At 26.6% G+C, this 22,663-nt stretch overlaps 5 protein-coding genes across 5 annotated transcripts; 1 reads left to right on the top strand and 4 right to left on the bottom strand.

The window, feature by feature from the left end:
• Nucleotides 1-1,286: 1,286 nt before the first annotated feature.
• LOC117234282 (ankyrin-1-like) lies at nucleotides 1,287-5,681 on the bottom strand. Its single transcript, XM_033495337.1, has 3 exons — nucleotides 4,016-5,681; nucleotides 2,259-2,602; nucleotides 1,287-1,988 (listed from the first exon to the last, which is right to left on the bottom strand). The coding sequence occupies exons 1-3, from the start codon at nucleotides 4,816-4,818 to the stop codon at nucleotides 1,426-1,428; spliced, it is 1,710 nt and encodes a 569-aa protein (XP_033351228.1). The 5' UTR covers nucleotides 4,819-5,681; the 3' UTR covers nucleotides 1,287-1,425.
• Nucleotides 5,682-6,805: 1,124 nt separating this feature from the next.
• Nucleotides 6,806-9,245, bottom strand: LOC117234312 (serine/arginine-rich splicing factor 7-like). Its single transcript, XM_033495395.1, is given in 4 exon segments — nucleotides 6,806-6,861; nucleotides 6,864-7,048; nucleotides 8,375-8,754; nucleotides 9,026-9,245. Coding segments are annotated over 4 exon segments (612 nt in total). The 5' UTR covers nucleotides 9,035-9,245; the 3' UTR covers nucleotides 6,806-6,823.
• A 174-nt stretch (nucleotides 9,246-9,419) lies between these two features.
• Nucleotides 9,420-13,724, top strand: LOC117234311 (ribosomal RNA processing protein 1 homolog). Its single transcript, XM_033495394.1, has 7 exons — nucleotides 9,420-9,867; nucleotides 10,006-10,229; nucleotides 11,692-11,862; nucleotides 11,926-12,108; nucleotides 12,204-12,478; nucleotides 12,562-13,255; nucleotides 13,439-13,724. Exons 1-7 carry the CDS (start codon nucleotides 9,642-9,644, stop codon nucleotides 13,670-13,672), a joined length of 2,007 nt encoding a protein of 668 aa, XP_033351285.1. The 5' UTR covers nucleotides 9,420-9,641; the 3' UTR covers nucleotides 13,673-13,724.
• A 3,051-nt stretch (nucleotides 13,725-16,775) lies between these two features.
• Nucleotides 16,776-19,090, bottom strand: LOC117234306 (lysocardiolipin acyltransferase 1-like). Its single transcript, XM_033495389.1, has 6 exons — nucleotides 18,896-19,090; nucleotides 18,372-18,551; nucleotides 18,045-18,252; nucleotides 17,309-17,875; nucleotides 16,985-17,227; nucleotides 16,776-16,921 (listed from the first exon to the last, which is right to left on the bottom strand). Exons 2-5 carry the CDS (start codon nucleotides 18,537-18,539, stop codon nucleotides 17,058-17,060), a joined length of 1,113 nt encoding a protein of 370 aa, XP_033351280.1. The 5' UTR covers nucleotides 18,540-18,551; nucleotides 18,896-19,090; the 3' UTR covers nucleotides 16,776-16,921; nucleotides 16,985-17,057.
• A 463-nt stretch (nucleotides 19,091-19,553) lies between these two features.
• On the bottom strand, nucleotides 19,554-22,120 carry LOC117234307 (regulator of microtubule dynamics protein 1-like). The gene is made up of 6 exons (XM_033495390.1): nucleotides 21,715-22,120; nucleotides 21,449-21,628; nucleotides 21,153-21,335; nucleotides 20,687-20,901; nucleotides 20,385-20,623; nucleotides 19,554-20,272 (listed from the first exon to the last, which is right to left on the bottom strand). Exons 2-6 carry the CDS (start codon nucleotides 21,622-21,624, stop codon nucleotides 20,015-20,017), a joined length of 1,071 nt encoding a protein of 356 aa, XP_033351281.1. The 5' UTR covers nucleotides 21,625-21,628; nucleotides 21,715-22,120; the 3' UTR covers nucleotides 19,554-20,014.
• Between the last annotated feature and the right edge of the window lie 543 nt (nucleotides 22,121-22,663).

Genomic DNA, 22,663 nt, shown 5'->3' with positions numbered 1-22,663 from the left:
GGCTGTGAAATATTTTAATTCTTCGACTGTCATTTTATACTCGTATGGAAAAATGATTCGTAATAGTTTTATTTATTATTTCATAGTAATTCACTTCCCAAATTTTAACTTTGTTTCAACTAATTGCTATTTATTTGAATAAAATATAGCTGTCTCTATTTTTAATTAATAATATGAGAGTCGGAAAATTAACAGCATACATTATTAAGATGAAACATTGCTTTCCATGCTTTTTTATATTTTAAACTTCAATTAGAGGATATAAAATTAGTATTTTTCTTAAGTAAAAAAGTCATGTTTGTATGCATTTTACATGAAATATAAAGTAATTTTGAACTACGTATTTTAAAGTCGTTACGCAACATTTGTTTACATGTATTGCGTTATATTTACTATAAAACTTTGTTTAAACGAATATTAACTAGAAATTGTTTTATACGTAATTGTATATAAGTAACTATAAAAACATGATTATTTTATTATTTCTTCTTTTTAATGGTTTATGTATGATTTATAATGTATACAAAATATATAGTAATGTATTTTAATTAATCTATTATTATTTTTTAAAGTAATATTGTATGATAATAAATTAACCATATTGTTAAAGGCATATTTAATAAGACAGTATTTAAATTGGTATTATTCCTTTATTTAGAACATGTTTTGATATCACACAAATCTTTAGAAGGCACTTTTATCCACAGCCAAAAATTATGGCATTTACATACATATGTATATATCATTTTTAATTATATCTGTCCCAGTTTTACATATTTGAATACTAGACAGTCTTGAGCAACAAGCAAATACTAGTACCTATAATTGAGAAACAAAGAAGAATATGTACATGTGAATTATAATATTATGTAAGAATCTATTTTAAATTTTTCTTTTTCTGCGCTGTGGACCCCATATAACACGGAATTCATGTAACATGGAACATATCTCTCGCGTTATAAAGGGCCCCACTGTATGTACCAAAATTAATAAAAAAATTATATAATTTTATTAGATAATATATTTTAGTACTTAAATTTTATAAAAAATATTTTGTTAAGCCGCGTGAAAAAATAACAGTCATATAGTTGATATTCTCAAAATTATCATACAGAGACTATACAAACATAAAATATTGTCTATAATATTATAGATATAATGTTCTAATACAGTCATTTATTTCAAAATTTGAACATTTTCAATAACAATAATTTTGAAATATATTTTTATATAAATATATATTTATTAAATATTTATATCAATATAAAAATGAATAACAATATAATCATCAGATTAATTGACTTTCGAATTTTTGACGAAATTAAGATTTTATTACAAATTATGTTTCAATAAAAATAAAGGAAGATTAATTGGATTAACCATGAATTCAACAGTCTATTAGTAAAAACAGATATAAAGAAATAATTAAGCAGCGAGCTGACGACGTCTACTCAATTCGTGATCTATTAAAATGGAAATATCAGGATGGCGATGAAAAATCGTTGTGCAATAGTTGACTGTTTGACTTGGGTCTGCGCCTGCTTTTAACAACAGACGTACTGCATTAACAAAGCCACTTTCGGCGGCTACTTGGAGGGCAGTCAATCCTTCTACGTTCAATTTCTCTAGCTGTGCAAGGGGTGATGTAACCAACAAAGAAACGGTTTGATGAAAACCTCTTGCAGAGGCTAAATGCAACGGTGTATTACCACCAGCATCTTGTATACTAGGATCTTCTCCATGTTCCAACAGTTTCGCCACCATGTCAGCATAATTTTTTCTAGAGGCAATGTGCAATGGAGTTTCACCATAACGCGACATTATACCGGTTGGCGTGTGAGATATAAGTAAAAACGCGGTGTTTAAAGCACCGCACTCGAGGCATTCGTGTAAAGGAGTTTCTCCTCTATCATTCTTCAGTGATGGATCCGCGCCAGCAGCCAACAACGTTTCGATCAATGATTCGATTTCAGTTCTATGATTGTTGTCTGTAATAAAAAAAATGATTTTTATTTATTTATTACAAAAAAATAAGAATAATTGGGAATAAATAGATGTGAAGATTACTTTTGATATTTAAATATACATATAATCTTAATATAATAATAATTGTTTAAATTTATTTCTTATTTATTAATTTTAATTTTTAAGTATAATTTGTTTTAAATATTAAGAAATATGTTGTTATTTAACAAAATACTTTTTAACGATAAAAAAAGTAATGCTTTAATTTATCTGAATGCACATGAAATTCATACCAAAAATAGTGGAGGAAGCTAAAATATGAAGTGCGCTGCGACCTTGATGGTCCTTTGCATTAACAGGACCAGCGCGTGCTAATAAATCAAGCGTTTCTAAAGCTGCTTCAAAATTATGATGTAAATTTTTTGATCCTTGTGCGTGAGCTAGTTGGCGTGTTAATATGTGTAGCGCGGTTAAACCACCGCCAGCTTCTTTCACGCCTGACGGGCAACCATATTTCAGGAGTTCTCCTACAAATTGTAATACATTTCCTGGTCCTCCATTTAAAATCACTCTGTGAAGCGCCGTCTCGCCACGAGGGGAACGCACAGCTGGATCGCATCCGTTCGCAAGTAGTAAACTACGAAAATTGGAAATAATCGTTTTTTATTTTCGATTGTTCTGTATCTATCAAATTGCAACGTTATTACTGGTAAAAATAGGTTGTAAATAAATTTAATTTCAATAAAAATTACGATGTTAATTAAAGATAACAATACAAATAATTTGTCAATACTGAAATTCTATGTTATAGAACAATAGACTTTTAACTCTGCTGCGTTCTTTAAATTATTTTTGATCCAATCTTATTTCTTTATCGTTAAACAATTTTTTAATTTTGAAGAAGACATAAAGGAAGGGTTATTAATGTGAAAAGAATTCCAAAATAAATAATGTGCCGATAAATGTATTGCTAAATTCATTTCAAATGTAATGCTAAAGAATATTTTAAAACATTAGAAATTTTATGATACGATTTAGAAGTCGTTTTAATATTATTCGAAAAAAATAGATAGTAAGTAGAATATTTTTACATTTCACGTGCAAATTATGTTTCTGCGAGTATTTGTTCGTGTTAGTATTACAGAATTACGTGAAATTCTTTCGGAAATATTACATCTTTGAACATCTGGTAACAATATGGCAAGAAAGATATTGAGGAAAACCATATAAACAAGAACATTTTCATGGTTATTAACAAGTTTGATGGTAAAATTCATTAAGAATGATTCACGTATTCATTTACCTCGATCGTAATAATTCCGATGTTTGGATACTTTTTACGACGTCAACATATTTCCCCACTAAAATTCAGTGGGCAAAATTAGAATTCAGTAAAGTCGACAAAATTAGATCGCTGTATTTACTATAGGAAATATTTGAATCTTTTTTCTTCTGTTTAAAAGAATTATATTTTATGTAAGTTTAATATTTGATAGTAATATGGAATATTAAAGTAATAATTCGTATACATAGGAAAATAATAAAAAAAATGTGAAAATAATTAATGACAAGGAACTTTTTAAATTAATTTCTTCAAGAACAAATTTATTATGATTAAAAAAAGGCAAGCACTATTTATATTTTTAGTTATATTTATCTAAAACATACTTATATATAGACATTAAACAAAATAAGTAATACTAACAAATATTTCGAAGACCGAGAAAGATAATATATATAGTCATTGCATCTTTACATTTTTAGATATAACCCTCAAGCTCAAATGAAAAGACTAAATGTATATACACACTTGTGTCAATTTAAAAAAATTGAAATATATTTTTAATAAAATTTCAGCAAATTTAAAAAAATGGATACTTACTGACAATTATTAGGTATAATTTCGAAACTTTCAAATTAAATTTTTCAGAACTGTAGCTCACAATTATATCATTAGTATATACTTGTATATGTTTAACAAAAATCTTATTTAGAAATATAAAACAACTCTAACTTTTAACTTGTACAATTTATTGAAGAAATTTCTTACCTGAGAATAGGAAAACAATGGTTCGTAGCGGCTACTAACAGGGGTGGATCACCTGAAACATTCCAATCCGGTTCGTCCAGGTTTTGTACAGAGTCACTGGCAAGAAGTGCCGCAACGCACTTGGCGTCCCCAGCACGTACAGCTTCGTGAAAATTCAATTCACTTTCGGGATCATATATTTCCTCAACGTCTTTTTGATGAACCACATCTTCTAACAATCCATTAGAAATTTCATAATTGTTTGAAAAATCGCTCGTTTCCATAGTAATATTATCGATAGAGTTTTGCAGTTCTTCTAACTTAAAATTATCCTCCGAAGAAAAATCGGTTCCACGTGTTTCCGACGTTACATCTTGAGAATCACACTCAGTAAAAAACGCATCAACTTTCATTGATACGAGCGAATTTGAATCTGGTAGTACACTTGAATCACAATCTTTCAACACTTCGTTTCTAATTTCATCAATATTTTTTGCATTTTCATTATCTTCAATGCTAATCGAAGTATTTTCATTTTTCTCTGGAAATTCAGCATCTTCGATATTTTTACATTCTACGGTATCTTTAACTTTCTGTTCGAGCAATTCTGACGTAGAAAGCGTCAGTTTTTCTTGATTAACAAGGATTTTTTCTTGTTCCTGACCACTTGTTGCATGCTTCATCATTGCAGAATCAAATTCGGTGCTTTCCTCGCGCGTTGCTTGTTCTTTCTTGTTGTGCACTACTTTACTGACTACTGTGCCTGTCTTCTTCTCTATGTTCTGTTCCTGTGATATGAGTTCGTTTGTATAAGCAGCAGTCATTCTGATGATAGTTGCTCGCCTTTTAATTGAACCTGATTCTCTGGTAATTGGCTTGACGCCTTTTAAGAGGAAGATAGCTCCACACCGTGATCTACTTTACTGCAGTCATTGCTGTGTTCTGTTTTTTCTCTTTTTTAATACACCTGTTTATTCATTGGTCTTTCGGTACGGTGTAATTGTCTACCATACGATCGAGATATCGATCGGTGAGTAAAAATTATAAATCTCTGTACGTGAATCGAGTGTGGAAACAACTCATAAAACAGACCAACGAATCACAAATACGTGACTGAAAATCAAATGAGTCTGCTTACGAAGCGTCGCTATGGATTTCTCTGCTTCCCCTCTCCTTCTGCTAAACATCCCCACCTTTACTCTTTACCCCACTTCTCAAAACCCCCTGCGGTGCATTCAAGGAATTTATTGTAGATTGACATACTGAAAAATTGGATCACAATCATGATATATAATCCTTTTTATTTCTACAGCTTTATGCGTTTTAGACATTCACGAATATTGTTTTATCTATCTGCTTCTCCTTCTCATTAATAAAGCGTTAATAGTGCAAGGACTTTTACTTATCAAAATAATTAACATTTTTAGTTTTCAAAGTAACATTTTACCATTCATCACTTTCCTTACATTACGTTAATATGCAGAAAATTTTATTTTTATTTATGCTGTTATATGAAAATAAATAATTTTGATTTAATTATGCAAAAATCGAATACAAGGAGAAACTACAACAATATATAATTTTAGCTTTAATGGCGTAAACTAATTAGAATATGTCATATCATCGTTAACTCATTTTTTATGATTTCGTATATACATCGCGGAACATAATTTTACTTTTCATTCACATTTCCAGAAAGATAATTATTTTTTTTTAAACTTCAAATGTTATATTAAAAAGCATTAAAATATATCAATAATATATTAAATATTACTTATATACCAACAATTTGTTTTTTTTTCTATTATTCAATATTTCGAAATTATGCAAATTAATTACTTACAGTTAATTTACTTTGATCAAAAAACAGATTTTGCAAAGAGCGCATTTAGAATATTTTTTGCTTAGAAAATAAAAAGGTTACTTCGCGAAAATGCGTACAAAACATTTTTTGAAATGATCTGCTCGTTATCTGTAAATATATTCACGTGATATATGTACGTGTGTTATTATATATTATATAAAAAGTCCATGAGAGTCACATTTATTTTAATTTCATGCAAAAACCTCATTTTTAGGTTCTTGTTTAAAATTGTGCAAATAGGATTTGCATACGTATAAATGTATATATATTCTTTTCTTTTGTTACTAATCTCCTAACTATAATTTTGCTTTACTTCCTAAAACCATTTCTCACTCTTTGTCAAATATTGTAAGTATATATATCTATGTGTCTAGACTTCTTAAGACTGCAAATGTTTCTTAGTATGCCCAACATTTTCTTGTATACATAAATTGTATAAAAATTCTACTAGCCCTGTGTGCAACATCTTACATTTAAGAGTATGTAATCAACTTATTGTGATGATTCTATTTTTGTTATTATAATGTGAAGGAGATTTTAGAAAGCAATATATGATTTAAATGACAACAAATGTATTGTTCATGAAAGGGATATAGTGTGGCCATAAACTAAAATCTTAAATAGTGATATACAGACTGATCCAGATGCACTTAGGACCATAAATATGTATATATATATATATATATATATATATATATATATACATACACACACCTTGAACATTTAAAAAATATAGAAACTATAAATGTATAGTAATATTAATAATAATGTTTTCTCCATCTCTAGTCAATCACAATATCTTAATTATTTAAAGTAGCACTTTTGTGCCAAGAAGTATCACAGGTATCTTCAAATATGTACATATTTCGAAAGGCTAGAAAAGGTTTGCCACAAAAGAGCTTAATTGATAAAATAACATAAAAAATGATGGTCATACACGTATCAAATAAAGAATATACATTGTTTTATTTGCTGTGATATCTAGAAACAGATTTGGATTTGGCGGACTATGATCTTTAGAATCAGATCGCCGTTTATTACAAAGTTTCTCTTTAGTATAATCGCTTCTACTATGAGAACGGCTACGAGATGATGATCGTGAATGCTTGCTTCTTGATCTTGACCTCGAACGTGAGCGAGACCGTGACCTTGATTGCGATTTTGACCGTGAATAAGACCTGGAGTGGGATCTAAAATATATATTATATTAAAATCACGATTATATTGAAACTGCCTACAATTTCGAATTTTATTGCTTTTCTCTATCAAGTACATATATTTATTTATGTCAATTATATCAAATTTTCTATTTTTTCTATGAATGTAGCGTAGTATATCTTATGCAAAATTTTAAGAGATTTATGGAATAATTGGGCTTGCAAAAATTGCGACAAGTACCCAGGAAAACTATCATAGTTTACTTCATATTCTAATAAAAGTAAAAATTACGGAAATATTAATATACTATTATAGTTTGTAAAATGGATCTTCATATTTTATAATATTTTCTATTTCTTTTCTTTTGCTTAAATGTCAATATATAAGTGTATATATATTATATATATAAAAATATATATATAACATATTAATAAAATTAATTTAAATTGCTAAGTATTACAAATAAAATGCTATATTAATTTTAAAACTAATTATATCTATTTTGTTTCATTATTATTTTAGTTATGTACAGTCTTTACCGAAGGTTGTAGAGTACGTAATAACAATACCATAAAGAAGAGAACAGATGAGTACTTATAGAGATGAAATCATATAAATATGTCAGGTATATGGGCGAAGAGTGGCTAGATGAGATGACTTACAGTTTATCTTTTAGTGACCATTAGATCTATTATGATAATTTGGCAAAGATAATAAGACAAAGGAAGAATATCAGAGATACCAGTAGTGCAGATGCGCAAAAACTTTCAGTCTAAGGTGATCTCAGTGGTCGTTAGAAGTATCGCAGTATGCAGAACTAGCCACTCCATCGGCCGTGTTTTCCTCTTTTGCTTGTAGTATGCAGAAAGAAACCAGAGAAATGTGGATATTCTATGCTGTAACTACGTAGTATCACAAAGTGAACCCAAGGCGAATCTGATGAGAATCTCAGTAGCAACACGTTTCTCTTACGTATGCCTGTTCAGCGGGGTCTGCTATAAAAATGTCAATATTATATCGATATTGTTCTTGATAATGAAAGCACTTTGGTATAGTATGTAAAATTTTAATATACAAAATTATTTCGTATTTCATTTGTTTCATACACCAAATATAAAAAAAAATGTCTTTTAATTAATATATATTAAAGTTTATCTTCTAATATAAATATTCTATTATAAAATGTTCAATATTTAAAGACCCAAACCTTATATAAAATTCATTATTACAAATTACTTTCATTGTACATTTAAGCATATATTTGTTAAATCAAATTCTGCATATATTTCTTGCTTACTTGTCTAATGGTTTTTTGCATGCCATAAAGTTTGTGTAAAGTGAATATGTTCTATACTTACCTTTTCTTACGAGTATTTCTATGTCGTTGACAATTTCTAGCATAGTGACCTCTTTCACCACATTCGTAACACCTATCTTCAGGATGAAATAGTTTGCCTACACCTCTTCTGAAATAACTTCTATCTCTTAATCTTCTCCCATTAGATGCTTCCACACGAGCTCGTCTTCCACATATAGTTCTCCCATCAAGTCCTCTTATTGCATCTTCTGCGTCTCTAGCATCTTCAAATTCCACAAAAGCAAATCCAGGTGGGTTTCTAGCTACCCATACATTCCTTAAAGATCCATAATAAGAGAAAGCATCTTCCAATTCTCGTCTTGTTGCACCATTTCCTAAGTTTCCTACATAGACTTTACAATCTGAAGGGTATCTTGGCATCTGAAAAATATATTTTAATAATTTAATACTGAATATATATAAACAATTTCCTTTATCTTTACTTAATAATGTATTTTAGACAATTAATGAATTTAACTTGTATGCTTTAATGATTTAACTACGACTGTAATATCTATTTATAATATTGAAAAGTATTAAAAGTCATAGCAGTCCTAAAGACTCAGACATTTGTAAACAATATATTATTTCCTTCTACGGAATATTTAATTTCTTTAAAAAATAAAGTATAACATATTCGACAAAATTATACCTTATTCATTGTCGATTAATTTATTGAGCACGAACATACAACGATATAATATACAAAATTATCAATTTTTCATACTGAAGAAAAAAATTGCATGTCAAGCACGTCAATTTTTTACATTTAGTATTTCGCCGAAATATAGGGGTTGATTAAAGTCCGATTTCTATTTAAAAATATAGATATAAACGATGAAAAATATGGAACTAACTGATATAATTACATATTTCTGTTATAATTTAAATATAATATAGATATAACTTCCTTTTTTCTGTTGTTTTTCAAACAAATAAAACAAATATTGAAAAGACTTAACATTTCCCAATTAAATTATTTCACGTATGTACAATATTAATAGCACAATATTTTAATGATTTCGATTTTACTATTGGTAGAACTGAAATTGATTCAGACCACGTTTTAGACGAACTTCACGATACTGTACTACTGTAGCGTACTGTACGAATTATACATAATTGCAATTATATATAATTCACGTGTTGACGAAACGTTAGCAAATGTGATTATAAACTTTATATGTTGTAATACATATACATTTATAAAATAATAATTTTAAATTGAAATTTGGGTACTAGTTAAAAATTGTTTAGAATAGTTAAAAATGGCAGTTAGAAAAGCACGTTGTATACGTGAACCGATGCAAAAGTCTATACAACATGTAAAACATATATCTTCAAAGCAAGTGAATGAAAAAGCTAAAAAAGCAATTGTTATCGCACAAGAAATTAAATTTGCTCGATTACTTTCATGTAACGATAAAGTAACTCGAGATAGAGTACTAAAAAATTTAAAAAGATGGTTGATAGTTCGTTCACAAAGTACTCTTTGTAAGATTTGTATTCTTGTTAATTGAAATTCCAATTAGTTCTGATTTTTGTTTATCTAAATTTATTTATCTAAATTTTGTTTATCTATTTATTCGTTATATTATTACGAAAAGATATACTTTGTATGTTTTTTTTTAGCACTTACAAAGGCGGATTTTATGCGATTATGGAAAGGTTTATTTTATTATATGTGGATGTCAGACAAACCTTTGATTCAAGAAGAACTAGCAGAATCTCTTAGTAAAATTGTACATTGTTTAAAAACTAAAGAGGTAGTATTACTCTATACAGAATGTGTTTTAAGAACTTTAGGTATTGAATGGTTTGGTATAGATCAATATAGATTAGATAAATTTTGCATGGTAAGTATTAATATGATACCTTTTTATATAATACACTTATATATACACTCCTCATTAAAAAGATAACCCAGGTGTGCTATCTTTAATTTCTCAATGATGCATGTAAAGTTTTTTGTCTGTAACGTATGATATCAAAACATTATGAGCTCAAAATATGCAGTTCGTTGAAAGTAATTAAAAGTATTATGAGGTTTAATGTGTAACAAAAAAAATTGTTTTATTTTAAGTACGAAATGATAATACACTCTGTTAATATGTTTAGAAATTGCTCAGTAGTTTACGATCTATCAACTAGTATAGATTACAGTACAATATTATATAAATTTGTAAGTATGGGACATGGAAAAAAATTAAACAAGTCTTAAAAAAAGAACAAATTCTTGAACTAAAACAGCAACAGTTATCAATAGCAAAAATATCGAAAGTAATAAGAAGAAGTTATAAAGTAATACACAATTTTTTAAGAAATGTTGAAGATTATAGCAAAAAGTAGTTAACAACGAAACACAGAGTAGAACGTTTACGCTTTGCAAAAGAAAAAATGCATTGGAAAAAGAAATGAAGAAGGGTACTATTTTCAAATGAAAAAGATTCAACTTGGATGGTCCTGATGGGTTCCAATATTATTTTCATGACATAAGAAAAGAGACAATGTCAGCAATTCGATGACAAATGGGAGGAGGCAGCATTGGGCCGGCATCGGTTATTTCGGTAAAACAAGTACCAAGTTCATCAATGGGAGAATGAATAGTGTCTGATACATAAATTTAATCAAAGAACAAATAAATAATCATGCAGAATGCATTTCTGGACTTGATTACATCTTTCAACAAGATAATGCATCTGTACACACATAAAGATTGGTCTAATCATATTTTAATGAAAATAATATATCTATTTTGCCGTGGCCTGCACGCTCCCCGGACCTTAATATTATTGAAAATTGCTGGGCAGAATTTGTTCACGGCATATATGCGAATGGAAAGCAGTATCAATACGTACAAGAATTAAAATATGCAATTGTACGCAAATGAGATACGTTAAGTCAAAATTATATCGAGAAACTATATAAATCGATAGCAAATCGTATAATAGAAGTAATAGAAAATAAAGGGGGATGTACCCATTATTAAATAAGTACATATGTTTGATAAGTAATTATTGTTAGTTACAATTTATGTTGATTATTATTTTCTTATTATAGATGTGTTATCATTTCGTTCTTAAAATAAAACAATTTTTTTTGTTACACACTAAACCTCATAATATTTTTAATTATTTTCAATGAACCGTATATTCTGAGCTCGTAATGTTTTATTGTATTGTAAATTTATTTATGATATTATACGTTACAGACGAAAAACTTTACATGCATCATTGAGAAATTAAAGATAGCACACCTGGGTTATCTTTTTGACGAGGAGTGTGTTAAATTTTTTTATTAATAAATATGTATTTACAGCTAGTTCGAAGAATAATTCGACAGACTTTCCAGAAATGTAAAGAGAATTTATGGGATATTGAATGGGTAAAAGATATTTCTGAAATACTTGAAAAATTATTAGTTGATCCAAAAATATGTATTGGTTTTACTATGCATATAACAGAAATATATCTAGAAGAACTTGCAAAAGTATGTTATTTTATATTAAATATTGATTTATTGTTAATTTATTAACAAGTTTAATTTTTATAGATTAGTGATGGAAATATACCAGAAAATGCTGTTACAGAATTTATTAAACCATTTATTTCATATCTTATACCTATGGATGATGAAAGACAAATTAAACATGTAATGAGACATATTTTTAGATATCTGATTTTTCAATCAGATATTGGTGTGGATTATATGGAAAAATTTAAAGCTTGGAGAAGTGTGAATATTAATGTTTTTTATTAACTTAAAACTTATATGAAATAATTTGTTTATAACTTATAGTGACAATAATATGTATTATTGTTTTTATATAGGCTGGTTTTCCTGCTGGTTCTATTGATGCTATGGAAAAAATAGAAGTGTCAGATGAAGAAGATAATAATATTACCAGAGACGTAGACATTTATCTTGAAAAACAAATGAAATATAATACAGAGAAACCACTAGATCCTAGAGCTGGTAGAATAGATGTTGAATTGCCACAAATACCTTTTAATCCAAGACAGATAGCTGATTTGTTAAATAAGTATAAATTTCATTCCTTATCAACAACAAAATCACGTAGACAATTACGTCGTCTTATTAAAGAGTATGTATTGTGTGATTATCAATTAAAGAATATATTAAAGACATTAGTAACAAACTAATAAATTGATTGAAATATCTTTGTAGGTTTATAGAATTATCAGATGGTAAAATGCCATTAGGCATTAAGGAAATAAGAATTCCAAAAATGCAAAAAAAAAATACAGATATAAAGTCAGCTGCAGTACGTCTTTTAAAATTTGAGCAGGAATTATATTCGGATACGCTACAAGAAGGGCGCAAAAGGAAAAAGAATAAGCAGTTAATACAAGATGAAAGTGATAAATTTAGTGAAGAAGAATCAGAAAATATTAACGACGAAACTAATCATGAAAATAATACTGTAGAAATGAATAATGACGAAACTATTAAAAAAAAAAGAGAAATGAAGCATAAATTAGATTTTACTGATAATTTAATAAATACAAATTCGCAAATATTAGATGAAAATAATCCGAGTTTGAAGAAAAGGAAATCTAAGACAAATGATGAAAATAAAAAAATAAAATTGAAAAAGAACAAGAATATAGCTGCCAAAACACTAAACATTGTCAAACAAGTAAAGAGAAAAAAGTCAACAAAATCAAAAGTTACTGGTAAATGGAATGTTTCTGATAATATAGAACCATCCACTCTTTTGATGGATAATAACAGCACAAAGCCATGTATGGAAATTGATGAAAATTCAGTTACAAGTAACCACGAGCAAAGAAATAATGTACATAATAAACAACCAACTTGGTTGGTACCTATATTAACAAAATTAGAGAATAAAAAAAATGTAAGTCTTATAGCATTTACTTGTTATATATTTTTGTATTTTTATTATTTTTCATAAAATACGTACGTATCTATTTTAAAATGGCAATTAAATTTTCAAACTTACTGTCTTTTTTTATACTGTTTGAAACTATTATAATATGATATATATATATATATATAAATAAATATCTTTATTATGTAGGAAACACCAATAAGCTTAAAAAGAAAACATGAAATAAGTACTACTACAAGTTCTAAAAAACGAGTGAAAATTGCTCTTCACTGTAATACAGCTCAACATACATCTGAATATATTTCACAAATTCGGAAAAGTCCAGCTATACCTTTTGATGCAAACAAGAAACCATTAGCAGGTGTACTAAAAGCAAGTCCTATACCAAGTCCAATTAATCCATTTTATAGAAAAAATATATAAAATGTTTGTTAAATTAATAAATAAAGTAATAATCATTTGTTAATAAAACAAAACTACGATTTTTTCAAATAAATTATTCTTATTAATTATTATTTTTCATGTATTATGATAGTTCTTACATATTTTTTTGAAAATTTATAACGCGGGAATAACAATTAACATAGGGAAAATACAGAATATGGGAATACAGAGTTATCTACTTAACTCGTAACTCGTGTTTGCGACATATAAGATGGCAAGTGTCATGTACGTCTACTGTCAATAAATTGCTATTTACTCGCATTTAACTTCTGATCATGGGCATAAAACTATAAATAAGATAGACCTAACATCATTGATAATTATGTATACGTATACTTGACGCTCATCTTAATTATCTCTGCCAAAACCATTGAAGTGATTAAACACATTGGCGTCCAACCATCGGGATCACGGATACTCGAGTGTTCCGGGTGGCCCGGAAAAAATCGGATGATCTCGTGCGGTGACATACGATATACGAATACTATATTTTTTATGCATAGTAGTCTACGGTGCGTGTGACCTTACACTTGTAATTGAAAAAAAGAATTATTGCAATCATAACTATGTATTTTAATTATAAACTTATAAACAATCAAGAGAAAACTTTTCATATAATAATATAAACTTAAATGTATTTATTGCATTTACATTTATTTTCACAATACTATACTAAAGTTTCATACATACTTACATTTACATAATAATAAAGTTTCATCATATATATGTATATTTCTCGCATCATGAAATACATACACATTGGAACAAATATATTATTTTGATTTTTTTATAATTATAATATATATATATATATATAATTATATAATAATATAAACTGTAATTATATATTATAAATTATATGATTATATAATTACAATTTATATTATTTTCCTTTTTGTCTATTTTTGTGTGATGACACACACATTACATGTAACAAATATATATCCTAATGTTTAAATAACAAAAATATTTAAATGTATTTATGATTTAAAAATAGTATGAAGTATATTGAAAATGAAAAGATTAAAGTGTATATTATTATTCAAGCCAAATAAAAAATGATATTTTATTAATAAATTATTTTAAATTCGTAAGCAATTAATATTAATCTATTTGCCTCTTGTCTTAACTGAGGTAAGTAAAATTTTAATACCAATAATAATGAAAGTTTTAGAAAAAGCAGATAATTTAAATAGAGAAGTCTTTAAAATTCTTATACAACCTTCTTGTTTGAATACTGTTCATAAAAGTACACTAATACACATATGTTTTTGGCACATGAATTCACTTTTACTTATAACATTTCTATAGCTATAGAAAAATAGAGGATCAGCTACTATTACGAAACCAAATACTTAAAAATTATATTCTATGCATTTCATTCATATATTACATAATATTTTTAGTTTTAATACTAAGTTCCATTACAAAAGAATTGAAACTTGTAAGATTGTTTGTATAATTCAGTCAATACGAAAAATAAAAGATTATATTTCATACCATTTAAATACATTGAAATGACACTTTAAGAAATTTTAAGTGCATAAGTATCTCATACTTTACTTTGATTGAATTTTAAATTTCGCAGGATTTTGAAATGTTTCACGAAAGTAATTTTATTTTATACCATATATGTATGTACATTTGTACTTTGAAATATGAGATAATGAGGCACTGTGTCCATCGTTAGCTAGATTGACTTTAATTATGATTCCTAAAAAATATTCAAACCAAATATTATAGCATCATGCAAATTAAAAAATATATATAAATATCTGTCATTATTTAAATACATACATATAATACTGCTTGTATTATTATATCATTATATTATAGATAGATTAAACATCTTCGAAAAATTATAATGCTTAATGCTGTTAAAATTTATGATCATAAAATTCATTAATTATTGCTAAACTACATATCTATCATTCGAAATTAATTATCATTTCATTTTATATTGTTTTTCAATAGTTATAATATAAATTATTGATAAAAAGCAAAATCGAGATTCTTTTTTAAAAATTTGTTACAGTATTCAAATTATACTCAATAAAAGTATCATTATAACACGCATTTGCAACACATTTTAAGAAATTTGTACAATATCTATGATTTTTAAAGTATAAAAATCGTAGCATGCGTGCGCTCAGTGAATTATATTTAATTTAGAACTCTTTTTGTAATATCAAACTATATGTGTTAAATTAATATTATAATCTCTAGCAATAACATGTAATAAACTGAATATTTTTATACACATTTCATGCATAAATTTTGTATAAAGTACGTTCCTAAGTAACACAGAAAGTTTTCTGAAAATTGATCTGGTAATTTGTGTAAATGTAATATTTTAATTGTTTGTAATGTACAATTTTTAAAATGTCTGAAATATTTATATATGACATAAATAATTAGAGTTTTGTACCATTATTATACATTTTGATATTAAACATTGTTAACCTAATTGTATGGTTGGTTGAGTGTTGGATAAAAAAGGTATTTGAAAATTTGTTAATTTTTCTATGATTGTACTTTAATATTAAATACTTCTTTTCTCAGGTTTTAGAAACAAAAATAAAATATTGTCATATATATAAATCGAAACCATTTTTTATAAATATTAACACTGAATATGAGAAAAGGATACTACATCCTAAACATTTAAGTTAGCAAAATATATTTTTTTTAAAACTTGTCGATATTAGTATCAACTCTCCATAGTTTACAAACTGTATCAAGATATAAACAAAATTATGAAAAACAGTAATTTTTAAACCATAGCACATGGTATAAAAGAATAAATTAAATATTATGGTGTATATATGATATATACAATCTTTATTTTCTATAATTAGAACTAAAAAATGTAAAATATAAATTCTTTTTTATAACTCAGTAATCTATGGAGGGCTAATTTTCCCACAACATTAAAGTATTATAATTTTATAGTTCCATCATTTTTTTTATCTAGTACACTATAGTAATACCTTTAATTTATGATATTAGACTAGCATTATTATTATATATTTCAGTCAAATATATTAAATTGTGTTTGTTCTAAAACAACTTTTCTAAATTAGTTCATATTAAATTTATATATTATCTATAAGATAAGTGTTCCCACATATTCTATGCTCTGCTTTGAATTGTCATTATACCACTTAAAATTTCTAATATATAAACTTGTTAAAATTAATATCTTTCATCGATTTTTGAAAATTAAATCAACTTTAATTTACTCCAAACTCATATATAGATTATTTATGAATGTCTAAAATATTTATAATAAAGTTTTAGAAATAATTTAATTTAACATTGGAATTTAATACTGAAATCTATTTGCATTAAATAGTTTAAAATTTTATTGATCATATTTTTTTGTAAGGAAGTGTGTTCTCCAACGCCAATACCATCCCATTTCAAGTTGATTAAAACCAGTAGTAAAAAATGATAGAGCAATAAAAAAAACTGAATGTACCAGTGTCCATAATTGGAATACTGGTGAAATAATAAGTAAAACTATCATACATCCTGAAATTTAAAAAAAAGATACGATATTTTTAATAGAAATATTATCAAAAATTAGTGAAAATAAGTAGAATAAAATATTACCTGTTAGAATGCTCCAGAAACTAAAGGCAATATGTAAAGGACGTAATTTTGTTAACGGCCAAATTTCAGCAGGAAAAGTTTTCTTTTCATAAAATTGTTTTAATATTTCTTCTTTGTTAAACCACTTTTCTTCTAACCATCGCCTTAATGTTAAATCATCTGTTGGCACATCCGATGATGGTATTCGCTTAATATGAAAATGTACTTCATTTGGTAATTTTCCTTTGATCAAATCTAATTCAGATTGTGGAATATAATCAGGATATGCAATCGTTAAATCATAAACAGCATTGAGATAACTTGCTTGTTGAAGATGTCGAACTAAATAACTGAATCCTGTTGTCTTTGGATGAAGAGTAAAAGAATATTGTGGCAGAACATGTTGCATGGCATATTTGTCAGATTTCTCTTTGCTGTTTTTTGTTAGATCAGTACCCTCGGGAAATATAAGCAATTGAGAGCGCCTATCAAGAGCCACTAAATAATCCAAGGTACGTGACAATCGGTTTTGATCTTCTTCCCAGCGACGAGTTATATAAAGGAAACCATACATTTGCATTATCCATCCTGTTATATAACGACATTATTTTGTTATGTTATTTAAGAAAAACAAATGGAATAACAATTAAGTTTTTAATGATCATTGTATAAAAATGATGTGGTAGTTATGGTATTATGAAAGGTATGTTATGAATATTTTTGGAGTATGTGGGATTATGATCACTTATCGTATTACCTGGTCCTGGAATATGTCGTATAGGATCCTTTAAAACAAATTTTAATCTATGAGTTGCTACATTAGGTAAACATGCTTGATACATTGCAGCCCACAAAAAATTCCAATCCACCCGTGTTCTATGATTCATTACAAGAACAGCAGATTCATTTGGAGATATATGGTCTCCTGATACCAAAATTTTTACACCAAATACTTTCAAAAGAGCCTAGAATATATTGAAATTATTAGCTTATTCATGATACAATTACATAGCTCACATGTAAGGAAATTTTGACTCTGAAACAAAAAAAAAAGAAAGAAAAAGAAGACATTTATTTTGCTTACTGTGGAATAAAGTTCCCAACAAGCAAGTAATAGATCGCCACATTTTCGAAACTTTGGAGGACTAAAAAATAACAGTGGTAACATAGGGCAAGCAATAAATAGAAAACCAGCCACTATGCTGCTGTACCATAGTGCACAATATAAAGTACCACGTAAAAGTCCACGCATCTCAAATTGTGTCTTGAATATTTAAAGAAATATGTAATAATATATTTATTTATAACAATTATATGTATAAAGCTTAAAAACTTATCTATTATTATAAAATATATGTACTAGAAATACATACCTTAGAACATTTACTTATAATTAAATCATATATCATATAAAAGAATTATAAGGCAAAAGATAGAAACTTTTGTTTATAACGAAATATTTTTAGTTTATAAAAAAAATAGAAAATTTTTATTTTTAAATAATATTTAATATTAAAGAAGTAGGAACAGCAGAAGTGTAAGTCTAATATAAATTAAATTAAATGTTTACAAATTTGCATATATAATATTTTGAATAGTAGAACTTACCTTGTCATGTGTATGTTTTAAATGAACTACTTTTTTCAAGCATTTAATGTTAACTGAAATGTTCTGAAATGTTTTCTTTGGCTTCTCTTCTATCTTACTAGAGGGGCTTCCTCTACTTCACCCCTTTCACCCCATTCTCCACCCAATATCTACTAAGTTCTGGGATGCTGTGTTGGACCATTATTGATCTGTTAAAACAAGGGGAAAGTTCATAATTGTTTTTAAAATTTTGATTTGTTTCCACAGTTTCTTTATAAATGTTATAAGAATAAATATTATAACAAAAAGATATATGTGTGTATATGCAGTAGAATAGATCTTTGTCATTTGTTTTTACTTTTTTGTTTTATGATTATGTTGATAATCTTAACTTTCTATTTAAGTTTGTTTTACTAATACAAAAATATATAATTACATAAATTAAAATGAACAAAAAAAATATAACTAAGCTAGTATAATATATTTTTACTAAGGTGGAAAAGTTATCAATTATTAATATAAAAATTGTTGCAAATTATACAAATAAAATATTATAGATAATAATGAAAGTTTATTTTAATTGTAATGCCAAAAGTAACTGGATTTATAAATATTTAGGGGACAAATCACTTGAAATTTACACTTTTTATAAGGTTTATAAAATTTAATTATACAAAAATGTTTGTATGACTTTTTATATTATAAATTTTACTTAGAAGATGTATACAGTGAATATCACTAATAATAAATTCTATAAATTCTTTTAAGAAAATAACTAAATCCAGGCGCTTCAATGTATATACCGTTTTCTATATATATAAAATATTATTTGCTAAATTGTACAACTAAAGTACATATTTCTAATTTACAAAACCTTGCACTAGTGATGTACATTTTTTATGCAGATCTTTACAAATTGCATTCTTTCATAAAATTTAAATTAACAGATTTACAATACATACTGCAATAGATAAAATATTTTGAAAATTGTTTAGTACCTATGTTTCATGTAATAATTGATTATAAATTGTCTGATGTTAACGTTTAGATTAAACTGTAATATAGTTGTTTTTATCTATATATGTATACGGAAATAGTATAACTATTGATAGGTGTGATGTACAAATACATTATTTTTCACTATGAACTATATCCTGAGTACTTGTCGAGAAGTTTACTCGCTTCTGTATGTACTTTTTCATCATCAGCTGATACAATTGGTTTTCCTAAAATTTCTTTTAACGAATCAATTGCACATGTATATTTCTTTAAAGCAATATAACATTTACTAATGTATAACTGAGTGTATGGATTTGTACTTCCAAGCCTTGCTGCAGTTTCAAAACAAATGAGTGTTTCTTCAATAGAAACATTTGGAATTTCAAATAATGTTGCTACCTGTAAAGAGTACAAGAAAATTTAAGCTTTTTAGTATTAAATTGTAATATTATATAAAAATAATATTTTGTATATATTAAAATTTTTTAGTAAATTAAATTAAAAGTTAAACCTTTTTCTCGATCCAACTTAAATTAGCAATTTCATATTTAAATCTTCCTAGAAGATAATGTAATTCAAAGTCATCTGGTTGCATTTCTAAAGCCAGTTCTACATATTTCTTAAAAACAATGCCATTCTTTATTTTGTCTGGCACTGATAAATAGTCTCCATGTAGTCCTATAAGGATAGCATACCACTTATACAGATCTGCTTTTCGATTTTCAATAATTCTCTCACACTGTTGAATACCTATTAAAAATATTATTTGTTTTTATTACATTATGCAAAAATAAACAAATATATTGTACTTACCTTCAAGAATGATTAACTTTCTAATATTCTTATCAATTTGTGCTTCTGCATAATGGTAGCTAGCTCTTGTGAATCTCCATACTACTTCTACATTGTCTGGGTGGGATCTCACTAATGTTTGCAATATATAGTAAGTCTTGACATCAAATTGATCATTTAGTTGTTCATCAATCTCCTTAAGTATTATATCCAGCTGGTTCAATTCGTCTGAGATCCTATATTACTGAACATATAATCTCTTCCTTTTACACTTTTAAAATAACTTTACTCGCCAAAATGATCAAATTCTAATTTTCCAAATTAGTACAAGTAATCACATGCTTAAATCACGAATTAAATAGTATAATTTGAATATTCTTAAGATGTTTCTTCAGGAAGTGGATTCACATTTTTACTAGAATAAATTATAAATCCTCGTACGTGTTATTTATATAAGTTTAACATATATTTATATTACTTTACCAACCTTAAGTCACTATCGCTAACAATACTTTCACCATCGGAACAATCATAGAACTCATCATCTCCAATATCAGTTGTTGTTGAAAAAACATCAATATCTGTGTCATTATCTAAAGTATAGGTACTATCGTTAGAGTTAAATTTTCGTGAAATTTTTCTTTTCTTTTTCTGTTGTTTCAGTTGTAACCTTAAATGAAACAAAATAATAATATATGCCAAAATAGTTATAAATTTTATAGGATAATACATAAATTTAAGAAATATTTATGTAAATATTTCATATCAAAATAATATTATTACCTTAAAGCTTCTAATTCTGTTTGTAATTCATCAATTCTTTTATTGGCTGCATCTAAGTCAGAAATTGTTGTGCTATATTGTTGATTTGCCAAAATTTTACGGTAAATAAAAATACTAGCTGCACTTATAACACCAACGGTTACACCGATGGCAGCAGCAATTAAATTATTATGCATTATGCTGTAAATATAGTATATATTAATATGTTAAAAAATCTAATTCTATATTACTATTTTTTAGTAAGTAGCATAAACATAGTAAAATACCGTTATTTCTCTGGGTTTCTTACTATAAATTATACTCAAAATTATGTAAATTATCCACGACTATCATTCATTAATACACAATAACCATGTCCATAAAACAAACATTTTATTATCTCAATAAAAGAGAAACATATGTTCTTTCAAGTTACGCATATAAAACGTTTTTTCCTTTTTTCTATAAAATGTTGATCACGCATCACAGAAACCACCTTGTATGCCGGCAATTAAGAGTTTCTTCGGCAAACGAATACTTAATTCAATTTCCATTAAAAATCCGACTTTATTACTCAACCGTTTGTTAACGATATATAATGTTCTTTTTAAGTTCAAAGTACAAAATGATTTAAAACTCAAATTATAGAGTATGAACAACTACAATACGATTTGCTATACACGCATGCATGTATATACATGTATATACATACAATGCTTCTGCTATTTACATACATTCACGTGATTCTAAATCAATTCATCATATTTCACGAACATAAATTTCATGAAACATAACTATAACTTCAACTTTTTAATCGAGTAATTTTAAAATTAAGAGGAAAGAAAGAAATTCCATTATATCGTAAATTACAATATTTATATAATATGTATCCGTACATGCAGTAGACACTTCCTTTTTATTATTAAATACATGTTCCTCCTTATATAATAAATAGATATATGTATTTCAATAAATTTAATATAAATAGATAATATTGTATATACAGATAATATTAATTACTATATTGCTATATATAAAAGTAATTACTATATTGCAAATATTTATGCATTTATGGAAAAATAAAATGTATAAAAGTATACAAAACGCGGAATTGTAAATGTCCATAATTTAATAGCTATACATACATATGTATATTTATACGTACGTACATATTTGAATATTTAATATAAAGTAATTTTGTATTCCATAAAAGAAATGAAATTTAATAACGATTAC

This window comes from Bombus vosnesenskii, unplaced genomic scaffold (genome assembly GCF_011952255.1).
Source record: "Bombus vosnesenskii isolate JDL3184/JDL3185 unplaced genomic scaffold, Bvos_JDL3184-5_v1.1 scf7180000013304, whole genome shotgun sequence".
Taxonomy (NCBI): Eukaryota; Metazoa; Arthropoda; class Insecta; order Hymenoptera; family Apidae; genus Bombus; species Bombus vosnesenskii.
This window is presented reverse-complemented; position numbering and strand designations above follow the sequence as displayed.